The 25,594-nt window shown below is 41.3% G+C and overlaps 1 protein-coding gene across 1 annotated transcript in view; it reads left to right on the forward strand.

Moving 5' to 3' along the window:
- MACROD2 (mono-ADP ribosylhydrolase 2) overlaps window positions 1-25,594 on the forward strand; it is an 892,593-nt gene that overhangs the window by 843,817 nt on the left and 23,182 nt on the right. The window contains exons 14-17 of the mRNA XM_009634665.2: window positions 1,479-1,547; window positions 10,951-11,028; window positions 11,660-11,734; window positions 12,358-12,456. Of these exons, the coding sequence (XP_009632960.2) occupies window positions 1,479-1,547; window positions 10,951-11,028; window positions 11,660-11,734; window positions 12,358-12,456 (321 nt within the window). The remainder of the gene's footprint in view (window positions 1-1,478; window positions 1,548-10,950; window positions 11,029-11,659; window positions 11,735-12,357; window positions 12,457-25,594) is intronic.

The raw sequence follows: 25,594 nt of genomic DNA on the forward strand, positions 1-25,594 counted from the left end.
AGAGCGTCAAAGAAAAGATCCAGACATTTTAGGTCCCAGATCCAGAAAATGTTCATACTTTAGGAATGCATTTTAGGTACGTGCCTGAAGACAGCATTGTGCCTAACCATTGTCCATGAATCACCTCCTCGGCCACAGGCATGCAGAGTTATAGGAAAAAATTATTTGTCTTAACGTTTATCTCTACTGGTTCACATAGTGACAAGGACAGAGAGGTGTGCAATTACCTCAAGCTCATTACAGTTAGCTAATGAGTTGCTACCACTTTCAGCTCTACTCACTGCGGAGACAAAACATCATCAGGAACTTTTAGATTGCTGCTTCTGCGCCCTTTCTTGGCAGTAGGAAATGACCAAATTTTCTAAGATACGCAGTTGTATGCCTAAAACATTTCTAATCACTGTGAATGATCACTGTGAGGAGCAATCCCATCACATGTTAAAGTTCTTATTTGTATTTTCTAAACCAAAAGGCATAACCTTTGTCTGAGTGTGACAAATCACAAATCGTATACTTCGATATTGTGAAAGAAAATATAGGAGAAAAAACAGACACTGTAGTCTTACCCAGGCTATTACATGATTTATGTATTCTTCTTATACAGCAGTGAAAAAGCTGGTTATATAGTATATATACAGTATATAAAGAGTGGCCTGAAATTTATCAGCTATTACTGTGTGGTTTTTTTAAAGTCTGGCTTCCAGTTTATCATCAGTGAACTTCACAGTTAACATGTGGAGAAACAAAATGGCAGGTGGATCATAGCTCTTCTTTCAAGGTAGTTAAAAATACTTGATGATTATATTAGGAAAAAAATTTTGTCAGAATTGTCAGAGGCAAGTCTTTTGAAAGAAATGAAAGGCTAGAAATGAAAACAAAGGCTTATAAGGGTTTTAGAACTACATAAATTGCCAAAAAAAAGCAACAGTGAAAGTTAAAAGATTTTATTAAATTCAGGGTTTTATCTGTTAACTACAATAGTTTTACCTGCATGCTCTACCATTAAAAAACTCCAAGCTGCAGATTTTCAGGGACTTGCTAAATTCAGGCTTCTATTTTCATTCAAGCATTTGCATGTAATCATTTTGATTCCAATGGGATTCATGGACATGATTAAAGTTAAGAATGGCTTAATTGTTTTTTCTCAAAATAGATGGATTAAATTAAAAAAGGAATCTCAAAGCAAATAGGAACACCAGCCTACCCATGAAATGATACCTGTTCCTCTCTCTGTATTATGAGAAATTGAAATAGAGACTTGATCTGGTAGTATTGTAATGTGAGTTTACCCCTGGTTTAGGGAAGACAACCAGACCAGTAACGGCTGGTGAATGCAATGAGAATCGAGGGAAGCCCAGTAAATCAAATTCAGGTCTAGTACCTTGCCTCAATAAGGTGTAACACTTCTTTTCAGTAAAGCGGTTCATCAGTTTGCTGTCTAATGAATAACTTCTCTTTCATTTCCTCGGTTCTTATAGATGAGACGAAACCTTCAGCTGTGGCCAGCCTATCACCATCAGAAGAAACAGAGCTGAGTGAGGATAGAGGTACAGACTGTAAATTGTGTTTCAAAATATGCAGTCCCAAGAGGACATTTCATAAAGCCCTATTTTCCTTTATCTAGAAATTGCTGAAATCATGGTTAAACAATACAGAAATAGGTAAATGCTTGGATTTTCATTTACAAAAGTCTTTGTAATGAAGTACTTGGCACCAGCTGTTGTGCTGGTAGGAGAGATGCCATGAATTCCTAAGTCCCCTTGTTACAGAGGTAATACTAAATATCATACATGACATATCAGAAATAAGCCCAAAGCTTGGGCTCGCTGGGGTGACTCACAGGCGTAAAGTTAAGCGTGCACATCCATCTCAGCGATATTAGCTCCCTATTCGGTGCTCTCCTGAGGGGAGAAAAGGAAAACACAATAGCTATAAACATATCAAGAGGAGACAGGAGGAGATGAAGTCATAATTGGGAGGGAGAAAGTAATGTTTATCTTGTGCAGACTGTGCTGGGCACTCAGATCATTTAGTTTGTGATAAATATTTAAAAATGTCACGGGGCCAAATGACAGGGAGTTTAGGAAACAAGAAAGAGAGATGATCTAATTTAAATGTTTCAAGCTGAGATTTCTCCTGTGGAGTTGTTGGTTTACAGATAGGAACCAGCGCACAGACGTACTGTTTTTGATACTCTTATGATATCACGCTATTAATTGCTTGTGCCGGTCTATGGGTTTTGGCATTTTTGTGGGGGTATGTTAGGAAAAAGCCTGGGTGATTTATAAAATGTTCGCTACTGGTAATTCAAAACAGGAGTTATGCTATCTATAATAAATGCAGTCCATCAGTACAGCCTTCAAGAAAGACTAGTAGAAAATTTTAATGCATTTTACTGAGATAACATAATTATTAACATCCATTAATGTATTTATTTTAAAAGATTTAATGTTTAATTCGGCGTCGCTGCTTGACTCTCTTCTCATTTGTCTAGATAAGTGTGACGGGGTGTGAGATCTTGGCCTTTTCTTCCAACGACGCATGCTAGAGAGCCCACATACTTACCTGATTATGAGTTCAAAGCCTTGTGCAGGTTGATTTAAGTGCTCTCTTAACTGATTGATTGATCCTGCAGGGAGAAAAAGCCACAAACCCTCGCTGGAACACTGGCTTTTGCTTTTGATATCTTCACAGATTAAGGTCGTGGCAAGGCTGGTGGAAGGCAAAACAGTGACAGATTCAGCCTCAGTGTAGCTAGTGATTGCCTGTCATTCATTTCTCTTTTTTGCTGGCGTCTGGCCTGTTTACGTGTACTGTAGCTATAAGATCGCCCATCAGATGTGGGTTTTATATTCAGTAATGTCAGGGTCATGGTGAGGCTTTGGGTTTGGATTTTTTGTTTATTTTATTGCTGTCTGCGGTCTTACTGAAGATCCCAACGTTTTGGGATTGCTTTGGGTGCTTATTCCTGACTAGCAAGCCAGAGTCTTCTGAAATGCTTTTCAGTGACCATCTCAATGCATAACCACTCCAGTTTTTCAACCCATTGTTTTAGTTGTCTCTTCTCAGGAAAGGAGCAATCTGGTGCTGTGTGTCTTGCTTTTCCTGTAATACGTTAAGAGTATAGTGTTTTCCTGTCTTCTCTTGAGAGGTTGACAGAAGAGATAGGGCCCTGAGAAATCCAAAGGGTGCTTTCTCTTTGATGTCCTACCTCTCCTTAAAAGTAAGACGAAAAGCATCTGGTAGGGAAAAAGGAGGAAGACAGATTCTCCTTCATACATTTTGTTTGTAAAGTGTACAAGTAGAAAAAAGGAATGGTGGGGACGAGAATATGTTTGGGGATTTGCCTGATAGTTTTTTAAATGTAACTAAGAATTTCGAACAATGAGGCCACCGCATCCACCAGGCTGTGGTTTTAATCCTTATTTCCATTAGTAGATTTTCAACTTTTGAGATTTTAGATTTTGAGTTGTTTTAAAATGAATGCTAGTGTTACAAAAAACTTGCAACCGCTTGGGAAATGGCACTTTTACAAAATCCTGGCATTTCTGAAAACACCTGCTGCTCCCGAAATAAATTTCAGCCTTCAAATTGTTTGCCCACTGAGTTAACACAGCTAAAACCTGCCAGGTTCTGGAACATACTCATTTCTGTAGTTTATCTTCAACTAAATGAACTGGATGTAAAGCATTTAAAGAAATTATGTTTTTCCAGTCATTCCACCTAATTACTGTGAAAAGAGATTTGTGGCAAGTAAGTCTAGGTTGCATGTTCCCAAAATGCATAGTTTAAACCACTCGGAATAGGGGGTTTCCAAGCCTGCTATGGAAATATAGCAGTCTTTCAAATGTCAGTTCTGGTGAGTGCACCAAAACAAGTATTTTTGACTCCAATTAGGGTTGACTAGTAGGTTTTCTGCTTATTTTTTCCTCCTGTGTCTGGGATTAGAATATAGCAAACACATTGAAATAGTTATTTATTGCTCTAAAACGTGGTGATACTCAAAACAGAGCACGTGTGCATCTCTGCTACCATGAAGTTCGAGTACTGTCTCGCCTGAGTCATCTTTATCAGGTTTTTTGAAAGGAAAAGGGGAAGGATGTGCCCGTGAAAGGGGATGTTTCGTGATAAGTGCGTGGAATGGCGCAGTAATCAAGTTTTGAGGGGCTCTGATTAAAAAGAAAACCTACTGTGAGATTACAAATCTCGTATTAATGTGGAAGCATCCCTCTTCTGTTATTTACAATAGAGGAGACACTGCCCAGAAAAAAAAGTCCTCATGGTCCCAGTTTGCATGTGGCCTTGGAGCAGACTGAATTTTTTGAGTGCTCTGTCTGTCCTCAGGAAAGAAAAAAAAAAAAGTCAGAACAGTCATATTCCAAGAATATCAAGATGTTTGATGTTATGCTGTGAAGGTATCCTCTTATTCCAGTCTCTGCCAAGTTTCTATTTCCACTGTCTGGAAATACAGCAAAGAAATGTTGCAATTTTACCCTTGAAAACTCGCATGCATAACTATTAGCTCTTGGGGGGAGAGCTGACATCTCTAGGCAGCACCTTCGTAGCGCTTCATTATCGTGCATATGGAAGTAGATCCTTTATACATGGAGTATTTCAAGTTAGAGATGCTTCTCTTTATGAAGTGTAAGGGCAGAACAAAGTGATTAAAGTCATTAATGTTTATGCAGCAGATAAAATACATATCAGGCTGCACTCAGTTTGGTATGCCTGTCCATACAAGATTGCGCTGCGACTACAAACTCATTTCAAATGGACCATGTTGTATATAGCTGTGGCTTGGTTTGAATCTGTGATTTTTTTATTTTTTTTTTTAAAAAGAGTACGTCCGTGTGCACATGCGCGTGTGTGTGCGAGAGAGAGTGTTCTGCATCTTCATCTTGGTTACTGTCCTACCCATTACTATTTAACCTGATTTAATGATAGGGCCTCCTGGTATAAAAAATGAAAAAAGGAACTGGATTTAGTACAGGTGAAGGATGAACTCCCTGTTATGCAATCATGGGAAAGTTTCTGTGCACAATGCACTGATTTTAATTCATTAGCACTTAATGAGAACTGAATTTTCATTTGAAGGTCAACTAAATTAATTCATATGCTAATTAATTTAAAAAATAAAGTAGCGATTAATTATTTCCAGGTGTTCACCAAAGTCTGTGCTCCTGGGGGAGTGTCATTTAAAGCAAGTCACTATTTTTCTACATTCTCTGAAATGGAGTCAGATTCAGTCAGCTGGAGGGCTTATGTTGTCAGAGACAGAATTAGGTATATGCCTTGGCTAGGGGTTAGCCCTAAAAACTCACTTTGTGCAGCCCAGAAGCCTGTATGTATCCTGCCTGTAAAACATAAGGGATATAAAATTCCTGCTTGGCCAGCTGTAGTTCTCACCATGGAAAAATCTTGATGTCCTGAAGACATAAATGATTGAGAAGGGCTAAACTGAAAGATAGAGCATTTCAAATGCAGGGAAGCTGTGCAAATCGACGTAAATTAGACATTGATAAGTGGGTGAAAAAGATTGACTGAAATGCTAATACGTTCAAAAAGAGGTGTTTAAAATCAGCTCTTAAGTATATATTAAGACATCTAAATGAATGACCTGATTTTCAGAAGTGCTGAGCGCTCAGCAGCTACCAATGAAATGTTTTTACTTCACCCTTGGGCTATGATTAGACCTGGAAAATTTCAGCCTGAAAAATTTCAATTATAGGTAACTGAAAAAGAACCTTTTTAGTGGAAGAGTTTCAACACCCCCAACTGTAGCTGTGGCTCCGCATGCCAGCTACAGTGATAACATTTTTCTCCCCCTTCGTTTGAAGGATTTCTGTGAAAGCAAATTGGCTAGCACAAGCTAAATGGTGTGGTTTGGGTTTTTTTAAACCAGGTACATAACCATCACCATCCAACCAAATGCCTGTTCTCCTAACACCCTCCATAATGGTCACTTCAAGCTGTACGTGATGCAGTTTATTCACTCTTCCTTTCAACCTGACCTACCTGTAGCCTTGCACATCCAGACAGGGTCCAGACCATAAACTACTCAAGAGCTATTTCTGCTCTACCCCTCACCAGTACAGGCAGCTGCAACAGCTGACAGTAATCTACTTAGCTGGCTTATTTAGATCCTACTTATTTTTAAATATTAGCTGACCTGGAGCCATCCGGCTGCACTCCCTTCAGCCTGGTGCGAGCACCTACTCCTTCCATCTCCCCGCCTCAACCCTCACCTTCAGCTGTGTGGCATCTTCTCCTGAGAAGGGTCTAACCCAGGTGGCCAGGTTTTTTTCAGCTCAACAGGCCCTGCCCCTGGTGGCAGTAGCAGGATGTCCACGGTTATCATACCGGCTGCACCCGAAATGTCTCTTGTGGACAGGAGGTGATGTTAGAGGAGATGCCCTCCTGTCAGCTCGAAGCACGAGCAGGTGGGAGCGTTACTCGGTGGACCCCACCTGCAGAGATGAACTGCCTGGTCTATTACCCGAACACTTGCAAAAATATCTCTACAGGTTGTTGCGCCTAAAAAGGTCTGTTTTACCAAGCCGTATAAACTTGGGCTCCAATAAATCTAATCTGTCATAAAGATAGATTAAAATGAAATCTTGGAGGATATAAAAATAACATTTTAAAGTCAAAGCTCAAGAATACCTCCCTAACTTCTCATAAATCACCATTTTATAGTACTTCATTTTAACACATTTTCCTGGGTTTATGAGGCAAAAGAATACCCTAATCATGTGGCAGCCTCCGTGCACACCATTACCTGTAATTTTAGACGCCTGCTTGATTTCTTTCACTCTGGAAATATTCCAGTCATTTTTCACAGTATCATGCTTAAAAAATAAAATGCACTGAACCTGTTTCTTTCATAATGACCAGCTTTTTCCCTCTTTAATCTTCTTACAGCTCCCTAAAACATGGTGATTTATCTATGCTGTATGCAGGACCCAGGTGTGTTGCACATTAGAAACGACTCAGTAAATAAGCCATACAGAGAGTAGCTGGGGGAGTGAATTTTAAAAGATCATTAAAACCACTTAACATTCAGATCTTACCATTTCTCCTCTTCCTTAGCATTTGCAAAATTTTGTTTGAGCAGCGTTGCTTTATACAGTCAAAAAAAAAAAATGGCACAGAAAAGCAGGGAGGTTATGCAGCATTTAGACAGAATAGTGGCTGATATTGGCAGGAAGGGTAGGATTGATAGTTTATTGCAAGCTAGACTGTTTTCTTGGAGCTGAATTCAACATACAGTTGATATATTGGACCAGGAACACTTGAGGAGTATTCTGATTGGCTTGCTTAAAGTCCAAGTATTTTCTTCATGGGTTATTTAAAGGTTGGGGCTGATTCCCAGGTGCGTTCAACCATGCAGCCCCACGAGCCAGTTGTTCCAATACAATGGAAGGGTGCAGAGCCAAGCGCTCCTGACAGGGACAGTGTCACTGCAGCCACCAAGTAAAAGCAGGTTTGAAAGGACTAAGAGGATGCTCAGACTTCGATGAGCACTTCAGTGCTTGATGTGCAGTAGATAAAAGTGGCCTATCTTTGGTTCATTTATGTCATTAAATGTCATGTTTGGTTCATTCATGTGTGATCGATGATGACATTAGGAACTGTGCTTCAGCGTAGTATCAGAAACACTGATTATTTTCAGTCCTGCCTGGAGGAATGTTAACCCTTACAGTCCCAATTTGTGATTACCCAAGGTAAATAGTGCCCAGCGTGTGTTATCAAAAAACTAAGCATACTGTGCTGTAAAATAATATCCTGACTTGGATTCTCCACTATGACTTAACGGGTGGGAGAAGACTAACACTGCTTTATGCCATTTAAAAAAAATCAGAGTTATTTCCTTAGCCACTTAGAGATGAATGAAGGCTTAGGGATGGCCAGAGCTTTTGTAGACCCTGGAATCGTTTAGGGCTATTATACCCCAGAGGGCCAGCTGAGCCCGAGGAACACCACTACCTTACTGAAAACTTGCATGCATAAAGTAGCATATCATGAGCATTTGTGGGATTCCCACTGCTGCTTGCCAACTGGAACGGAGGTGGCACTCTTGCCTTGTATCCAATTTGGGAACAGCTTTTACTGACCGATGTGTTTTGTCTTACACTTTTGCTTGGCCTAGATTTTCTTCATAAATCTGGGTTTATTCCTTTGATTTATTTTATTCTTGTTAATCCTAAAAGTAAATCTGTCTTTGGACCTTTTGGGTTGAATATTTGATCTAATATTTGCATTTGAAAAGAAGAAATCTTGGGTATGGTCTTGACCTTAAAGATTTTGAAATTCAGAATCTGCATACTAATGCAACGACTGATTTCTACTGCTGAAATAAGAGCCACAGACTCTTACAGCTAGGCAGTAACTCCTGTCCATGTTCTGCTCTTTTCAGAAACACACTTTACAAAAATAATTGGTGCAAAATTATCGTTGAATGTTGCCCAGGATAATTTGGAATCCTGTGCAATTTTTAAATTGCTTTCTTGAACCCTGGAACAATTAGAAAACATTTTATGACCATGATGAAAGTTTAACACAAAATTACAATCCGGTAAGAATAAACTGTGCAGGGCCAGCTATGGGAACGTGTAAAGGTGTGCCAGGTAGCGTAGGTGGTTTCTAGCTGGGGTGCCTAACGCTGCTGCTCAGTCCAGCTGTGGGGTGAAAGCGGCACGAATCCCCCACGCTGTGCAACAACCATAGGTTGCCGTAAGCTGCGTGATGCCCTGCGGCAAACAGTAAGTGTGATGGGGCACATACATCAGCCAAGCACGGGGCTCCTTAAACTCCATTTGCTGTTATTGACCAACGCGTGTAATTGTTCCTCTGATGCCAGGGATTGATTTTTGCATGAAATTGGAGTCATTCCTCATTCTAGGGAGAAAAGATGGCACCTGTGAACTGAGATTAAAGGCACAGGTGTGGGAGTATGAAGTACTGTGCAATAGGTGTAGGATGAGCTAGCTCTAAGGGTCCGATGGGACAGAGCCACGTGCACCTCTCCTGCCCGTAGCAGATAATATCACACTTTATCATTGCTTCTGGCTGTTTGAAGGGCTGTGTTCGGGCTCTGGCTGCATGGTACTTAAGGCAGAGGAATTCTGATTCCAGCTTTATCAGTACATTTCCTTTTACAAACATGCAACTATATCATGCAGAAGAAGTTTATATTTATTTAGGGTATGGGGCTATAGGTGGTACAAATCTTGGCTTGCTTGATATCCTGGAAGTTTTTTCAAAAACTTCAGCAAAACCGGAATTTCATTCAGAGGGACTGAAGTTTGCTTGAAAAATTCCCTACAGATTTTTAGTGCCATTCCCATTTATATCAAGACGTCCTTCAACTTGCTTTTTGATTAAACTTGGAATTTGATGAAATTCTAATTTCTTTTTGCTCTGATTCGGGCTGATAAGGTAATCCCTTGTAACTCATAGCACAATGTGGCATCCTGGTGCAAAAGGCCAGCACAGTGGTCCAGCTGATAGCAGTGAATCGTGTTTTAAGTCCACAGTAGGGTGAAAAAAAGGTGCAGCAAGGGGAAATTTTAGCAAATTGTGTATCAGTGAGATATTCTGCTTTCAAACTTGGATTTATAAACTTATTGTCATGCCACAAAAGAAGTAAGAAGCTGTGCAGGTAATTAAATATTTGCCTTGGGGGATTATTTGCAGTTAATTAAAGCCACACACTTTCAGTGCATACATTTTCTACAGATTATTAAGTTTGGATCAGATGTTAACAACCCAGCTTTCTCACTTATCCATCAGAGATTATTCTTGGCAAGTTTCAGGAACAGAGTTTTACAGGGGCATCCTTTGGTATATTGTAAGATTTCCTCTGCTGTATCGTAGAAAGGGACCTTCCAGAAGTAGAGCCATAACAAGACTGTCATAGCGTAATTTATTATCATGCGCCGTAGATCTTTTGGCACTGTTACTTAAGTTTTCCATCTAGCAGCATTTTAGAAAGTGTTTCATTCTGGAACACAAATAGTGATCATCTGTTACCGTTGTTAGGACCTCAAGTGTACTTACCCCTGTCATTTGCAGAAATGTCCTGTTAGATCAGCGGTGGTTTTTAACAAGGCTCCAAGAGAGCTCTTTATCCCGTGAAAGAGGTGTGTTATGCGGATGAGCAGAGCTAAAACGAGTGGCTGTGTTGCTGTGATTTCCTGACTGCAGTGGGATGGTGCCTTTCTCCATCCTTACGCAAAAACTAAGGAGTGGCTGTTGTCAGAAAATGTCATTTGGCACAACAAAATAATGCCCCGTGTTTATGAAGACTGCAGATAACATAGCAATTGGGCATGTATCACCCAATTTAAACCTCACTGTGCCACTGGTTCAGGGTACGGCTTTGAGCAGTTCATTTTGCTGGTCTCCCCAGGAAGGGAAAACAGTCTTGGCCACGATATTTACCTTGAGGGTTCTGTCATCGGGTGAAATGAGGCTAGGATTTGCACTGGGATTTATAGGACTTAATGTTTGTCAAGCTTGTGGAAGTCCAACCATGAAAAGTGCTGGCGTTGTTCTAAATAAACAAGAAATCACTTTATCAAGTAGGTGGTTTGTGCTGTTTCTCGTAGCTTTGTGCCACTCTGTTCATTAGAAATAAGATTCTCAGTAGTGCTGCTGCTTATTCTTATGCGTCCTTTCTTGCCAGCTCCCTGTTTAAGGTTTATACTGCAGGCAAAAAAACTCCTCGGTAAGTGTCCAGATTTTGAAATCGATTTGAATAATTGAAACCCATGAGTATGCTTTTGTAGTCTGTAAGTCTGTAGTTAAACAGATACAAAATCTGTCAGTGTATCAGAGTGCCAGGTATGAAGCTAGCACCTAAGGGCTACCTGTGTCTGAAGTAACTACCAGAGTTTTCCAGCATGAAAACCGCTGCCGGATTTGTTTGTTTGTTTGCTGTTTCCTCAGACTCCCTGAAAGACTCCAAAGGCACACAAGAGAGTGACCCAGTGCATCCTGTGGGATGTGAACAAGATCAAGCCAAAGGTAAAGTTTTGTATCAAAATTCTTTAAGATAGAGATAATGAACCAGTTGGGAACCTTAGTTCTTCCAGTTTCAGCATCCAGAGGTTTTCAGCCTGACCTCTGCTGCCTTAAGAAAATGCTGGTGGCTAGTAGAGGTTGTGTGCCAACCAGTTGTGGTGTGGTAATCTCTGGCGTTGCTGGAAAAGACACGCGTCTCCAAATATGTGGGTTTACCCATATTGATTCTGGGCGCATAGCATTGTTATTACTGTCCTTTGTTGTTGTTGTTGCTGTTCTAAAAGCCTGTGGGGTGATTCTGTTCCTTCTGCTAAGTCGACTGTCAAGTGTGAGCGCTTTGCGACAGCTCCTGTGAGAATCGGTGTGTTAAGGCTGAGCTACAAAAGAAGGAAAAAAAAGAAGTTGATTCAGGGTCAGTTTTGACCAGCCATTTAAAGTACTTAATGCTTAGAGTTTGTTCAGTGGTATTTCATATATAAAATAATTCCAACACTGTTTGTTTAATAGAAAAGAAGCAGTACTTGGCTGAAAAGGACTGTGCTCTATGTTAGGCTCGTGTCTTGTTTTGACAAACTTGCTGTTGCCTGCACGCAGTCATCATGCTGATGTCATTGTCAATTTGTCATGTTAACAGGACAACAGGAAGTTTCTGCAGAGGAGGAGGTGAAAACTGGGGCAGATTCCCAAAGCTCTTGCATGGAAATAGAAGGTACTGCACATGCCTTGAAACCAAAGAGCAAGATTAACAGGCAAAATGCTAGTTATTGCTCAGATATTATCCGTAGTGTTTAAGTTCCCTTTCTTTCTCCATAACCACTAAGCTAAATCTGTGGAGCCAGATCTTCTTAACTCTAAATTCAGCCCTGAGCAGGGGAGTATCTATGGATTCTCGGTGATGAAAGCTGACTTTTTAATAACTGTGACTGTTAGAAAAAGAAATGAACGTTGCATTTCTTATTCCTGATGACAAGCGCTTCAGCCTGGTATGTTTGGAGCACTGAATGCTCTGTGTCCCCAGTCCAGCAAAACACTTGAGTACGCGTGTCTCTGGGCTTGCGATGGGTGCCGGTGAAGGCCCGTGCTTGGAGCTAGGCACGTGGGGGGGTTGTGCTAAATCCCAGAAAGCTCAGCATGTTGGAGGATCAAGGCCTTCCTCTCAACTTACAGCCCCTTGAATTTCCCTGAGACAGCTTTTATGTCCGTACTCTTGGGGAAAAGGATCCTTTTCCTCTGCCAGTGTTTTTAATGGTAATCTCTCTGGTGTATATTAATCCTTTTACATCCATTCTGAAAAGCCTTACTGTTCATCTTCTTTTTATCAAATTTATTCAGACCCATTGTTGAACCAAGAAGACACAACAGAAGTTGAGATGCCTTTGATTCATGGTGCAGAGGAAAAAGAAGAGGAAGGAAAAGAAGGAGGAGGAGGAGGTGAGGCCTGTTATAAAATAGATCAAGACAAAGAATTCTGCTGCACTCATGTTCTCCTTTTCTATTGTGAGGAAACATGGAAAGAGCACATAAAGGCTTTTTTCTTTCCCCTAAGAAAAATCCTTGTTTGCCTATCCTTGAGCATTGTTTTAATATATTGGTGATTTGATTTAGATAGGGAAAAAGGGCAAAAAAGTGCACACCCAGGTTCTAAAGTGACTTCAAAATAAATACTCTTCTTGTTGTTGGTTTTATGCGTTAAAGTGCATAAGGCTGATTAAACAAACAATTTATGTCCATTTAAGCACCCTCTTGATCATGTTCGCTAGAGGCATCGAGAGTATTTACAATAAATGGGTATGATAATTATTTGCCAGGTCTTTAATAGAGATTTAACTAGTAATTAACTAAAACTAGTAATTCCAATAAAAAAAGCAATATTTGGAGCAAAAACACAGAGTCTTGCTGAAGCAGTAATTTTTTTCTGTGAATAAAGTATTTAAATCCTTAGGAATGTTTTTGCAAAGAAATGTAGAAGTTTAATTTTAAGTGTCAGACACTTCTGGAACCTTATGTTCAGTTCACCATTTGTAACAGGCACATGGTTATATAAAAAAAACATATTACGTAAATAATTCTCTAATTGTAAAGTAACTGCAAGTTAATAATTATATGGTCATTTGTGGAGAACAGGGAAGAATTTTACAGTTCCAAATTAAAACAGACATGATTTTTATTGAAAATTCAGGTCAATACTAACTGTGTTGTCCTAATTATGAACTCATTTTCCCAGCCACATTGACACCAACTTAATTACAAACCTGTGTTAGCAATATTGACACTTTTCTTCACTGCAAACCCAAGTTAATAGAACCTCTTTGTTCATATACAGCTAAACAACATTTCCTCTCCTTTTTCTTTTTTTTTTTTAATTGGCTATCCAACTAATCACATCTCTTTGTTATCAGTCAGGTATTGGTTTTGTGCTTTATTACTGAAGGTGAAAATAGAATTGATATAATCCTTACTTCAAATCCAGGTAAATAGTACTGTGCTACCTCGGTTGCAAATCCAGGTTATATAATACAAGCTCACTCTGATTGCAAATACCAAAGTCATTATGTTAATTTCCTCCTAATAGAAATTATTTACATTTTATTTTATGCCTTATCAAAAGCAAGTTGGACAAAATGTACTTTTCCTTCTCTTTAATACTTTAGTGTCCCCTACAGCTAGTCACTGTCGTTTAGTTCTCAGTGGAGAGATTACGTTTCGCCATCTGTTCTACCTACTATTAAAATATGCAACATTAAGGAAACGAAGGTAATGTCAGAAAAGGGTTGTTCTTGGCACTTTTCCTTTTCTTGCCCCTGATTTAAAAGGTTCAAGTACCAAGTAAGTAAAAGGTTCATTCCAAACATTTTGGAACGTGTTCCTACCTGGGGGCTCAGGTATTGCTCCTGTACAGGATTCGTCTAATCCAAAGCTCGTTGAAGTTCACATAAGGGCTCTCATTGATTTAATCGAGCTTTGGGTCAGTTCCACGGTAAGGAGATGATGCGTTGAGTCTACATGCAGGATAACAGCACTTAGGTAACTGCATAGATATTCTGTTTAGCTTCTTCCAAATGTACTGTCTTTGGGTCAGGGAAAATAAAGGGTTTTTTTCAGGGTTTTGAGAAGGGAAGGAAATTAAGGCTTTCCCTTGCTTTGTTTCATTCTTATGGGCATAAGAACATGTAGAGCACCCTCAGCACTCCTTCTCCCTAGATGCTTCCAGTTCTGGTGGGCACATACTCTGGTTTAAAAGTTCGCCACAAAAAACTGGACAAAGAGGTAAAAAGGGAAAATCCACTGAAGTTCAGGCTGATAAAGTAAGATATATTCCCCAAAGAGAGACTCCTCTTAATGGAAAGGGATTACCTGGCATAAAAGAAAGATTTAAAATGTAACGTTATTTTATGTAACCCAAGTGCTACCTCATAAACTAATTCAGTTAAATAGTTTTCCAGCAGCATCTGCAGTACATCGGATGTACAATGAAATGGCATATTTTTGTCTAAGAACACATGGGAAAAAAGTTAACATGGGACTGCTAGTCCCATTAAATAGAAATACATGGATCTTAATTGGGTTTGACCTGTACTAGATCTACATGCATAGCCAAATGTAGCAACTACTAAACTGCAAACTACCTGGTCTTTCTGTTCTACATCTGATACTTTTTTGTGTGTTTTCAAGCTCATCCTGGAGCAAAGGGTAGCGCGTAGCTGCTTCTCTCCTCCCTCTCACTGGGAGCCATTAGATTAATGGGAGTCATCTGTGACCTGTGCTGTCCCCAGCACTGGAGCTGTGGAAGCCACTAAATGACCAACGAAGATCAAAGTCCCTTTTCCAACCTAAAGCTAGGTTTTTGCTTAGTTATTGATTGTGTCTTTGAAGCGTGCTAGGAATTTTTTCAGTGATCTGTTTTTCCATGGAAAAATGACTGTTTCTTGCTGGTTTTGAGATGTGTCTCAGTTTTCGCAAACTTCTGACAAACCCTAGGTAAGGTTCTGATCTAATTGTGCAAGTTTTATTACCAGCTCACGTATGTGTTTTGGGGGATTTCAGGGCTTGCGGGGTCCTTTCCGTATAGCTCATTTGGCTTCACAGCTCTGGGGTCGCGCCATAGTGCATATTACCAAGGAGTCACAAATCCTGGCGTTTGCGAGGTTCTGGGGCACCAGGAGCCCAGAGGAATGAAGAATCAAAATCTTGGCAATCTCGCTACTGTTTTCCATTGCCAGCAGTAAGAAACAAGCCAGATTACCCTGAAGAATTGAACAATGTAAGGCACTGTGTGTGTTTCGTAAAAACCTGCTGTTGCTTTTTCCAAAATCAGTAATGAAATATAGCATGTGCCAATTTATTCCCTTTTTTCCTACCGTAACTTAAAGTTATGTATTACTAGGGAGCGACTGAAGAAAAAAGACAAACTAAGACGCCTTTTTAATTTTTTTTTTTCCAGCTACTATAATGCAGTCATTCTAGTCCACAAAAGAATAATGAAAATCTGTGTTTCTTATAAGATTAGGGAATATTCTCAAATCCCTTTATTAAAAAGCAGAGTAAGTGGTGATCACTGACCTATTTGCTGACTAGGTAAGTGTACACGCTTTTAATAGGCCATTCGGCAGTCCCTTTATATGTACACTTGGAAATAGTCCTGTCACGTTGTAATGACCATGCGTTCTGCATTTAGTTGTAGTTTTAATTAGCACAGTTTTTCCACAACACAATTTGCAGCACACGGAAATAGGGCTCATGTTTATTTGCGTGAATATGTAGCCATTTGCTACTCCGAGCCTGCTCTACCATCTACCTTCTTATTTCCCACCTCTTTTTATCTCCCTTCATCAAGACATTAGATACAATGATTTCCCTCACTGGTCATCTCTTGGAAGTTGCTTAACTCTTTGGAGGACAGGATTTCTGTCAGAGCACTGAAATATGAACAGAAGTAGCTGTTATTTCTCTGTTGGCTTTCTTCTGTATTCGGGCTAAAATATTTTGTCTTATTGTTCTGTTTGGAACATGATTCGAGCTTGACCTGGGATGTTTCTCCACCCAAGAAACAAATTTGGAGTGGCTGGGTAGCATCCTCCCTGGGCAAAGAACACACTTATATTCTGTTGGACAAGTCCAGAAGTGCAGAATCAGGTTGTTGCTGAAGCACAGTCAAGGAGGAAAATGGCACAATTAATGCCTATGAAAGGGATATTAAAATGTCCAGGGATTTTACTTAAAAGCAGGACCCAGCCCTTACAATTATTATTTCTGTGCAGTTGCATCTCAGCCTGTTTGAGTACCGTGTTTAGGGAAGCGTATTAGCCATCTTTTTTTTCTGCATGAACTATGCAATGTTAAGGCGGGCTGGGGGATGTTCCATGGTTTAAATAATTTACAGCATACTCTGCTGGTCTTCTGGTCAATGTCTGTTTACTGTACATTTGAATTCTGCCTAATTTCTGTTCTAGCAAAGCCCAGTTTTGCTCAACAGTCTTTGTTAAATGAATAGCTATGGAACTCTGTAGCCATCATTTTGTCCATTCTTCACTCAGACAGATGGATTTTCAGGTCATTTACCCATCTGTACCTCAGCAAGAGACATAATTTTATGGCATAATCTTGGAAAGAATTAAATATTCCAAAAACCTGGAGGAAAAGAGCTCTCAATTTTTTATAGTTTCAGTCTCAGACATTTATAGGATTTTACAGTCATAAATAATGTCAAAATAATTACTTTCTCTGATATGACATTGTGGCTGTAGAGAAACAAAATACTTCGTGAGAAAGATCTTTTCGGACAAATCTGACATCTTTATTCTTGAGTCATGGCAATTGTAACTACCTTTTATTTCTTGACCAAACTCCTTTTCAGCTTCAAATAGAGATGGATGAGACATTTGGGGGGGAAAAAAAGAGATTTGAAAAGTCTTTACTTGTTTATCTTTAAAAAGATATATTTTTTTTTTGTTTGGAAAGAAGACAATACAAAGATGTTTTGGAGTTTTGTGTCATCTGAAGATCTAGTACAAAGGCTCCAACTTCTGTTACTCAGTTGTCCAAAGAAGAAAGGAATAAATATCCTGCATCAGTTACACTGTGTTTGGGCTTTAATAACAACCCATACCGAATGGATCAGATGACAATTTGGGGGCTGTTACAGAATAGTCTGGCCCTAAATATGAAATATATCTTTAAAATCTGGTTGTGACAGGTATTGATATTTGGCAAGAAAAAAAAAAAAGGTGTACCTTTGGACCTTTTGCAGGGATGCTGGAAGTGCTGTGGCACCAGAAAATTGCCACTGAGTATTTAAAATTGCATGTCTAAAGCTGTAAGCTATGCCAAGGGGTGGACTGTTGCAAACCAAGTAGTCAGAAGTAGTTGGAGGTACACAGTAACAAGTTTATCACTGGAAAGCCGAAAAAGTGCCTTGTTCCGGGGGATACCTTTAGATTTTAAGAAGCCTCACTTTACATGCTTTTATTTTCTTGAGAACTTCAGGGAACTTAAGTGAACTTTGCAGTTGCAGTATCAGCCAGGAGCTTTTGTGACCAGATTCTGCTTGCTGGCCTGCTGTGGTCAATCCGTGGTGGTCCAAGGGCTCTTTGGTCTCTTATCTCCCCGTGCAAAGCACTTTGCTCTTCTGAAGGCATCATAGCTGTGGCAGAAAAGTATATGCAGGTAATTTCTATGCCTTGTGGAAGTAGCAAAGGCCATAACAGTAGGCAGGAAAAAGAACCCTTTTAGCCTAGCAAAAGGTGGCATTTTTTTCCAAGTTTGCAAATGGTATATTGAATTTCATGAATGCACTTAAAATGCTCTGTGTAGGTATGGGGCAGATCTGTTAACAGCTGCAACCAGGTGAGGCTGACCTGTCTGTGAGTAGTTCTGTGCAAGCATGTTCTGTGCCCCATTTGGATGCTGAAGCTTGCAGAAGAGGAGTGGGTTTTTTGGTCCTAGTGTCTGTGGTTGTATTTGCGGTGGTTTTGTCAGTTCTGAACTAGGAGCTCTCCAGGCTCTTACATCAGCAAAGGGTAGTTGCTATCAGCAATTGCTTCACTGGAGGCGAAGAAGCAGCAAGATTGTTAGGAGGGAGCGTTGCTTCTGTGGGCCAGCTTTACTGACCCATGGCCCCTTGCAGGCGATCATGACCAGGGGGACCAGCAGGACCACTGAGGTGATGGGGTTTGTTCATTTCGAAGCGCAGGCCGGTGCAGAAGTCATACCTCATCAGGCAGCACACGCTGCCCAAAATTATGTTCCTCCCCGGCTCTGAGAGAGGCGGCAAATGGGATGCAGCCCCCCTGCAGGCCTTCCCTAAGGGTGCTGCCTGGCCGTGCTGAGCAGCACTGTGCATTGGCGGGATGGGGTAGTTATTATACTGTCAGTAGTCTGCTCCAGATATTGATTTCAATCTCCTGGGGGGAAAAAAAGTCATATTTTTCCCCGCCACAGAAGGAATCTGTTTCTTTTCGTTACTCTCCCTATATCAGATTTTAGCCTGAATGTATGTAAAGAATAGGTGGTACAAGATCAATTTTAAGTTTTAATTATTTTTCATCTCTTTCAATGACAAATGATATATTTTTTCCGTGTGCTTTTCTCATAAAAAGTAGAAAATGTAAGGAATTTTTCAGCTTAAACATTTTTCCCGCTGTCACAGTCACTTTATGTTATCAGGCTTGATGGTAGGGTACAAGACAAAAAGCCAAAAGGAAAGAAAAGAAGAAACAAGAAAAGGGAATACTTTAACAATGATAGTGTTTAAGGTTTATTGTGTGTATTTGATTGCTTTCTTCATTTCATTTTCAGTAAGCAGAATAGAAATACTATTATGAATTGGCAATTTTTATTTCATTTAAAAATATCATCTCTTTGTTCTTGCTGAAAGTGTTGACAATGCAGTCTTTGTTTAGTTTAATTAACTCATGTTACAGTGCTGAATTAAAACACACTCAGCATTAAATCAAATAAAATAATTTTTAGAACTCTTTTCCATATTCAGAAAATAAAAAGAACTAAAAAAAAAAATTAAATCCTCTGAGAAGCTGCAGGAGAAACTGGATATTTTTAATGGAATATTTTGAAGTGCCATTTTCATTTTTATTTTCCACTGTAGGAATGCCAAAAAATATAAAGTCATGAAATCCCACTGAAAAGCAGATGCCATGAAGTAATTCTAAGTCCTCATATGTTTATAATATTATTACATGATGTTACATGTTTTGTACTTGTAAGCTACAAGGCTTAAAGAGCTTTAAGATACTGATAGTGCCCTTCTAGCGTATGAAAACTGGAAAGATAATGGAATCCATATTTCATGTGGTGGTGTCCAAGTCTTCTAGGCTTTGGTTTTAGCTCAAATCTCCAAAGAATCATCCATGCCTTATGCAAACGAAACATGCACCTCTTTCAAATCATCTCAAATGGCACCCAGGGAATATGGGAGAATATGGGAATACGGAAAATGGGAGAGACACTGGCATCTTAGAAACTTTTTCCTGTAACATATTGAAAAAGTAGAGCTCACTGGCCAAGGACTGCACTGTTACAGATGGCATCATACTTAACAGTATATCTGGAAATTAGCTTTAGCACCTCCAGAGAAATGGCACCATTTTTAAATATACTATACAGCAACAGAGGCGTCTGTTTGAACAGTGGGCTTAACTCCTGTTTGCGACAGTAGGAACTTCAGTCTTAAATTAGAATAGGTCCAGCAGACCGATGGAGCATGAGGAGCTACGCAAAGAAAGAATTTGATCCGTCAAGGACAAATTTTATGTTCTTGTACCCTGTGTGCTACAGAAGGAGGCTTTCTTTTGTTACGCACTGATTAATTTTGGAATCCTACCTCCTTTAATAAAATTTGTATATGCACAAATCCAACTGATTTCCTTTGGGAATTTGGAATTCTGTGCTCCCCCTTGCTTTACATTTTGTATGGTGGTGTACAGCAAGCAGAATGTGCCGCACTGCCTGGGTTGTTGCGCTATTTTATAGCTGTTCCATAAATGCAAATGGCCAGATGCTTAGGGCAGCAGAGAAAGAAACTTGTTTTCATGAAACAGAGTGGAGGGCAGCCATAACTAAGTGTGGAAAAAACCACAAGCAGTGGGAGTAGGGAGGGATGATTTGGGAGAACTGTCTTTTATTTCAAGTGCAGAACAGGAATGACATCAAAGCAAGCAGTGTATGTCCTAGGATCAAAAGGTTCCCTTGGTTATTCTGTTGGGAGGGCGGGGGAATGACATTGTCACTTCTCTGTCAGTAGCTTTATCGTTGTAGTTGTGCCCAGTGGTGTGGGTGAGTAGTTAACCTTGTTCTCATATGAGAAGGGTGGCATTTACGCACTCCACATACTATCAGGCGGGTCAGGAGGCACGTTTTTTGTTTCGGCGCTGTTTTGTTTTCTCTTCTGCACATCCCCATGGTGTTGGCTCTGCTGGGGAGGTACACCATGGCCTCATCGGTGCCCTTGTTCCTGGCGCTTGGACAGGAAGGCCAGTGCTGTACAAGGAGGGACTGTCACGCAGGGAGGGGACAGATGTGTCTACAGCTTGTAAAGTGGAGGTTGCCTTGGGTAGGGCATGACCCTGACTGACATTAAATCTGCTTCTCGCTACTGCGGAACCTGAGCAGGAAAATTCCCACCTGATCTCATTCAATACTTTGAAGCATTACCCTTTCCTCATACCTTTGGATCTTCTCTTCCTTTTTTCTGCCTGTTACTCATAAGTTTTTGGCAGCGAGTTTTCTGTCCCCTCGCCTTTTCCTAATGCAGTTGACAGGCGAGTGTTCTCTCGAGCAGATCTTGCCATCTGGAACAGTTTTCCTCCGCTTGGTTGGCTTTCATCACATCTCACCTCCAGATGAGCGTGCGAGGTCACCACCAGTATACCTGGCCCGTAGTGTTAGCCCAACAGCCCAAGCTGACCCTGTCTCTAGTCACCATGAATTATCTGCCAGGGAGGAAGCTAGTGTTTAATCTCGCCTCCTTACATCTCTGTGACTGCACCCGTACCTTAATCACGCAGTAGTGGTATCTCAACATATCAGTGCAGGACTGCAGCTCTTTGGGGCTTCTGTTATCAATGAAAAGTCCAATGCCTCCTTTTTGGAGTCCGGAGCTCTGGAGGTCCTTTCCTGGAGCACTCCAGTGTGCTGGGAATGTGGTCATAGCTGCAATTAAACCAGTCATTAAACCAGTCTGGCAAAGTAGGTGCTCTGGATGATGCACTTTGTGTTGCAGCTACAGACAGTCTGTGGGCAACTGCACAAACCCTTGGTTTTGCTTGAGAGATCCAAGAGAAATACGAAAAATATGGAATGGCATCGTCTCTTCTATGCTGAGATGCTCATAATGTAATTGTTCATACCTGAGTAACACTGTTTTTCTCTCAAACACTTATTAAGGATTTTTCTCCCAGATTCAGAATTTACTTGTGACTTCTGTCCTAAGTTTTCAAATCCATAGCTTTCCATGGCTGGCTAATTTCAACCACAAAATGCCGTTTGTTATTGTTTCACTGGTACAGGATCTTTACCCCAAGATGTTGGGACATGTAAGCCTTTTGTCTCATTATTCCCCTTTGCGGATGTGCAGCCTTGTTTGTTTGTTCCCCAGTCACTGGTGTGAAGGGCATAGCTCTGCCAGTAATCATAGCTACTGCAGAGGCAAAAAATGCCTTTATTCCATTTACAGCATCCTGTCAAAAACCACTCAATACCTACATTACTTGACAGCCCTTGAAAGATGGCCTGTTTACACGTTCAGCATTTTCTCTGTGGAGGAAATAAGCAGTCACTTACAGGCTATACTGTTCTTACCTGGCTGGGAAATCAGTTAAACTATGTTCTGGATTCTGGGGGGGAAAAAAAAAAAGTAGTCAATAATCTTTTCTCCATTGCCCCCTGGTTACAGCTAACAACGGTGTATAGTTAGGGGGTCAGGGTGGCAAAGTCACTGTCTCAGTGGCTGGAAAAAATTGAGATTCCCAATTTGTGGCCAAATGCTGTCATGGTTACAAGGTGTTTCATCAGTTAAAACGCGTTTGCTGGACGTGTTTGTATGATCTGTCAGCCTGAAATGTAGCACAAAAGCATCAAATGAGCACAAATGGAGATACCTCAGGTGCTTCAAAATAAGATGTCACTGGGCTGAAAAATCAGTACTGAACTCCAGCAGCTCAATTCGAGGAAATTAAGTTGGCTGATTCTTCCAGCTGTCCAGGCAACAGGGAAAATAAGCAGAAAAGCTCCCAGACTAAACAGGGAGGTAGTCAGCAGGGCTGTAGCTTAGCATCTCCCCCTTTCTGGGGTGCCAGTACCTGAGCATGGTGCCTCCATCAGCCCTGGACCCAGATGGTCTGGAGAGGACCGAAAACTGAGCAGGACTCTTTTGAGTGTACACTGCCTTTTGTTTTGCTTATTCCTGAGTGTCGAAAGGCCTCCACGGGTGACGCATGTTTGTTGCATGGAAGGCATGGGAGGGACTTCCCTTCACGGCTGCCTTGCATGGGATGTTTAGGACATGAGAGTAAGGATTTGACCCCTTCCAGCATGGGGAGGGACTTGAACTTGAATTTATTTTCAGTGTGCTCTGATCAGCAGGGTACGAGGCCAATGGTAGGCACTGGCACGGCTCCTCTCCCTCACTTGGGTTTGGATGCTTGTGGCTGCAAGCTTTGTGTGCCTGCAAGCTCTGCATGGCTGCTGCAATCACATCTCAATTGAGTCGCTGGCCCTGGCTCTTATTATCTCACCTTGGGTGTTTACCGAGTCTTGGCCTGGTCCCTACCAGCACACCCAGTCCTTCCGTTGGAGCCCAGGAGCATCTCTCTGGTGGTTGCATTGGTCTACAAAGCTGGACTTCCAAAAGAGACCAGAGGTGTGCTCTCAATTTCTGGGGCCTCCTCCTTAGGAGGTATTTTACAGTTCCTCTTACGTGAGTGTAGCTAACAACTCCCACACTGGTCCTAGAGTGGCAAAACTGGCATCCTCTGTGGTTTTGTTTGTCTTATCTCTGTGTCTTCCAAGGTGGTAGCTGTCTAGTGTGTAGTAAGTACAGCTATTGTGGTCACTTTATACGATTGTCAATTTTTTTAATGCCTGTCTCATCATAAATCTGCTTGCACATATAAACCTGAGTCTTGAACTGCATGGTCCACACCAGATGACTCAGGAACCACATGGTGGTACTGCAGCCCCCCACAGCGCCAAGGGCCAGCTGGAACACAGCTGCTTTTCAGGGAGGTGTCCAAATGTTTTTTAGCTTGGTCTTGAATCTCCTGGCCCTGCAACATGGGCAGGTTTCCTTAAAAAAAGAAAAGAAAGAAAAAGGAAAAAGTCCTAAACCAATACTTCTAATATTGCCTGCTTCCAGCATCGTGTAGGATGTGGAGCAGAATAGTTTCTCTGGATGCACTTCTGCTTGCAGATCCAGCTGGCACTTGACGTGTGTGAGCATGAAAAGCAGATGATAAGAAATACATATATATCCGGTACCTATCTAAAGGAACGCAAGTTATCTTAGAAACTGATATATACAGAGATCACAGAATCTGCTCGTGAAACAGTTCCCTCTGGCATTATATGTAGCCAATGTTTAACAGTACTGAATTAAAAGTGTGATAGTTTAAGACACGGGAACTCTTTCTAAATGAACCTTCAAGGGGAGCCCAGTGGAGTGAAATTCACGTCAAGATTTGGCTGAAGAATAGGGTTAATGCCATTTGTTCTTATCACAACTGCTATGGGGTATTTAAAAACCACAGGTAGTCAGGGCCTGGGTTTTGTATCTGACGCTGGAGACAGCTGCGCAGTGCAACGTGTTAGATTGCCGGCACCGCTTCCTTTTAATGAGGTCTCCCATCCAAGGATGGATATAGCCTGCTCTTGTGCAGCTTGCAAACTTGACTGGATCGCAGCACACAGCCGAAATAATTGGAGAAGAATCTGCGTGTGGGAGGGAAGGAAATAGCTGCACGTATTTGCATCCTGAAGCAAGAGTTAGCGTAGCGCTGCTTTTTGGCAGGGGCTTGGTCACAGCTTCTGGTGTCGAAACCAGCTTGCTCTTTGCTAGCCTGCACCTGTAGTCAGCCGTAGCTGTATTCAGCTCATCTGAGAGGAGAAGGCAGGGGAGGGCTCCTCGTTTGGATTACACTGGCACGTTTGCAGCTCATGGCTGACAAAGCCATTTAGCGCAAAGATAGCTCAGATTTTGCTCTGGTGCGCGAAGTTTGCCCTCCGAATGCTGTGATTTTCTCTAGCCGGTCTGAGAGACAGGAAAACACAGATGAGCCTTAACCAGGGCTGAAGAGGCTGGAGCACATCAGCTGCTTGCCATATTGATGAAACACCTGGGGCATTCATTTTGAAACCTAAATGCAGGCTGTTCACCTGTATTGCCAAGTACAACAGAAGCTTCCTTCTGGCTGGCGGGGTGGTATTAATTTAAAGAGAGCACCATCTGCAGGGCCTTGGAGAACAGCAATCAGAGGAGAGAGGTTGCTGGAAAAAGTCTCGTTCTGATCCGGGGACCTTGTTGCCCCCATCTATTACCTATCATTTCTAATTAGCGGATGTATCTTGGGGAAAGCTGCTCTGATTCGCTTTCTTGCAGGTGCTTTTCTTGCTAAGACCTGTTGTTTTTGCTGAGCCTCCTAAGCTCGTTTCGTGGGCTTTCACAGGCATTTGGAGCGGTAATGGTCTCAGTGACCCAGTAATTAAAGGAGTCCTCTACCTCCGCGCTGCGGAGAGCTGCCCCTTTGTCCTTCCTCTTTCTTCTCTGCAACACCACTACCAGATGGTCGGAGATTTTTCACCCATTCAAAAGCTTGTGTTTTTCCCATCTCATCAAGTATGTCTCAGCCAGGCTTAATTAGCTTAAGGCTTTTCAGCCCCCCCTCCCTCCCCCGCCCCCATTTGCCCCCCAGGAGATCAGTTAAGGACCTGAACAATTTCAATAAAGAGCTTGGAAAGCAAATCCTTAGAGGCTCAGCATAGCTGCAGGAGAACGTAATGTTATTTAGTGTTGGGGACCAGTCGCTTGTTCTTTCTTCTCTCCCTTCCTTCTGTCTGTCCTCCCATCCATCCTTCTGTCCGTCTTTCCTATTCTTCTCTCTCAGACTTTTCAGGGATGCCCCTTGGTTCTTGGCAGTGTTTGGCAGCATCTGAGGGATGGTGGTATTCAGAGGAGGGCTGTCGCCCTTAGGCCAGCACTGGAGTACTGTTGCTTTTAACTTGTTTAAACCTGTTTTGGCCCCCCTGAATAAAAAATGGCAAACATAATTAGCTAACCAGTGCTGGGAGACTGTTGGGTTGGGGTATTTTGGTTTAGGGGGGTTTTGTTTGTTTGTTTGCTTAATTCCCAGCCTTGTTTGAAACTAGCTTGTGAACTTTATTTACAGATCAGAGCAGTGGAGATGAAAGCTTGGTTAATTAACCGAAAAATAAATTTGCATCTTGCTTTGTATTTGACATTGAACAGCATTGTTTCTGCGTTGTCACATACGCGCTTTTATTATTAATCTCCAAGCTTTAGCTCTATGACTGCAAATGAGATTTTTAAAAAAAACAAACCAAC

The sequence above is a fragment of the Egretta garzetta genome, unplaced genomic scaffold (genome assembly GCF_000687185.1).
Source record: "Egretta garzetta isolate BGI_Z169 unplaced genomic scaffold, ASM68718v1 scaffold252, whole genome shotgun sequence".
NCBI lineage: Eukaryota > Metazoa > Chordata > Aves > Pelecaniformes > Ardeidae > Egretta > Egretta garzetta.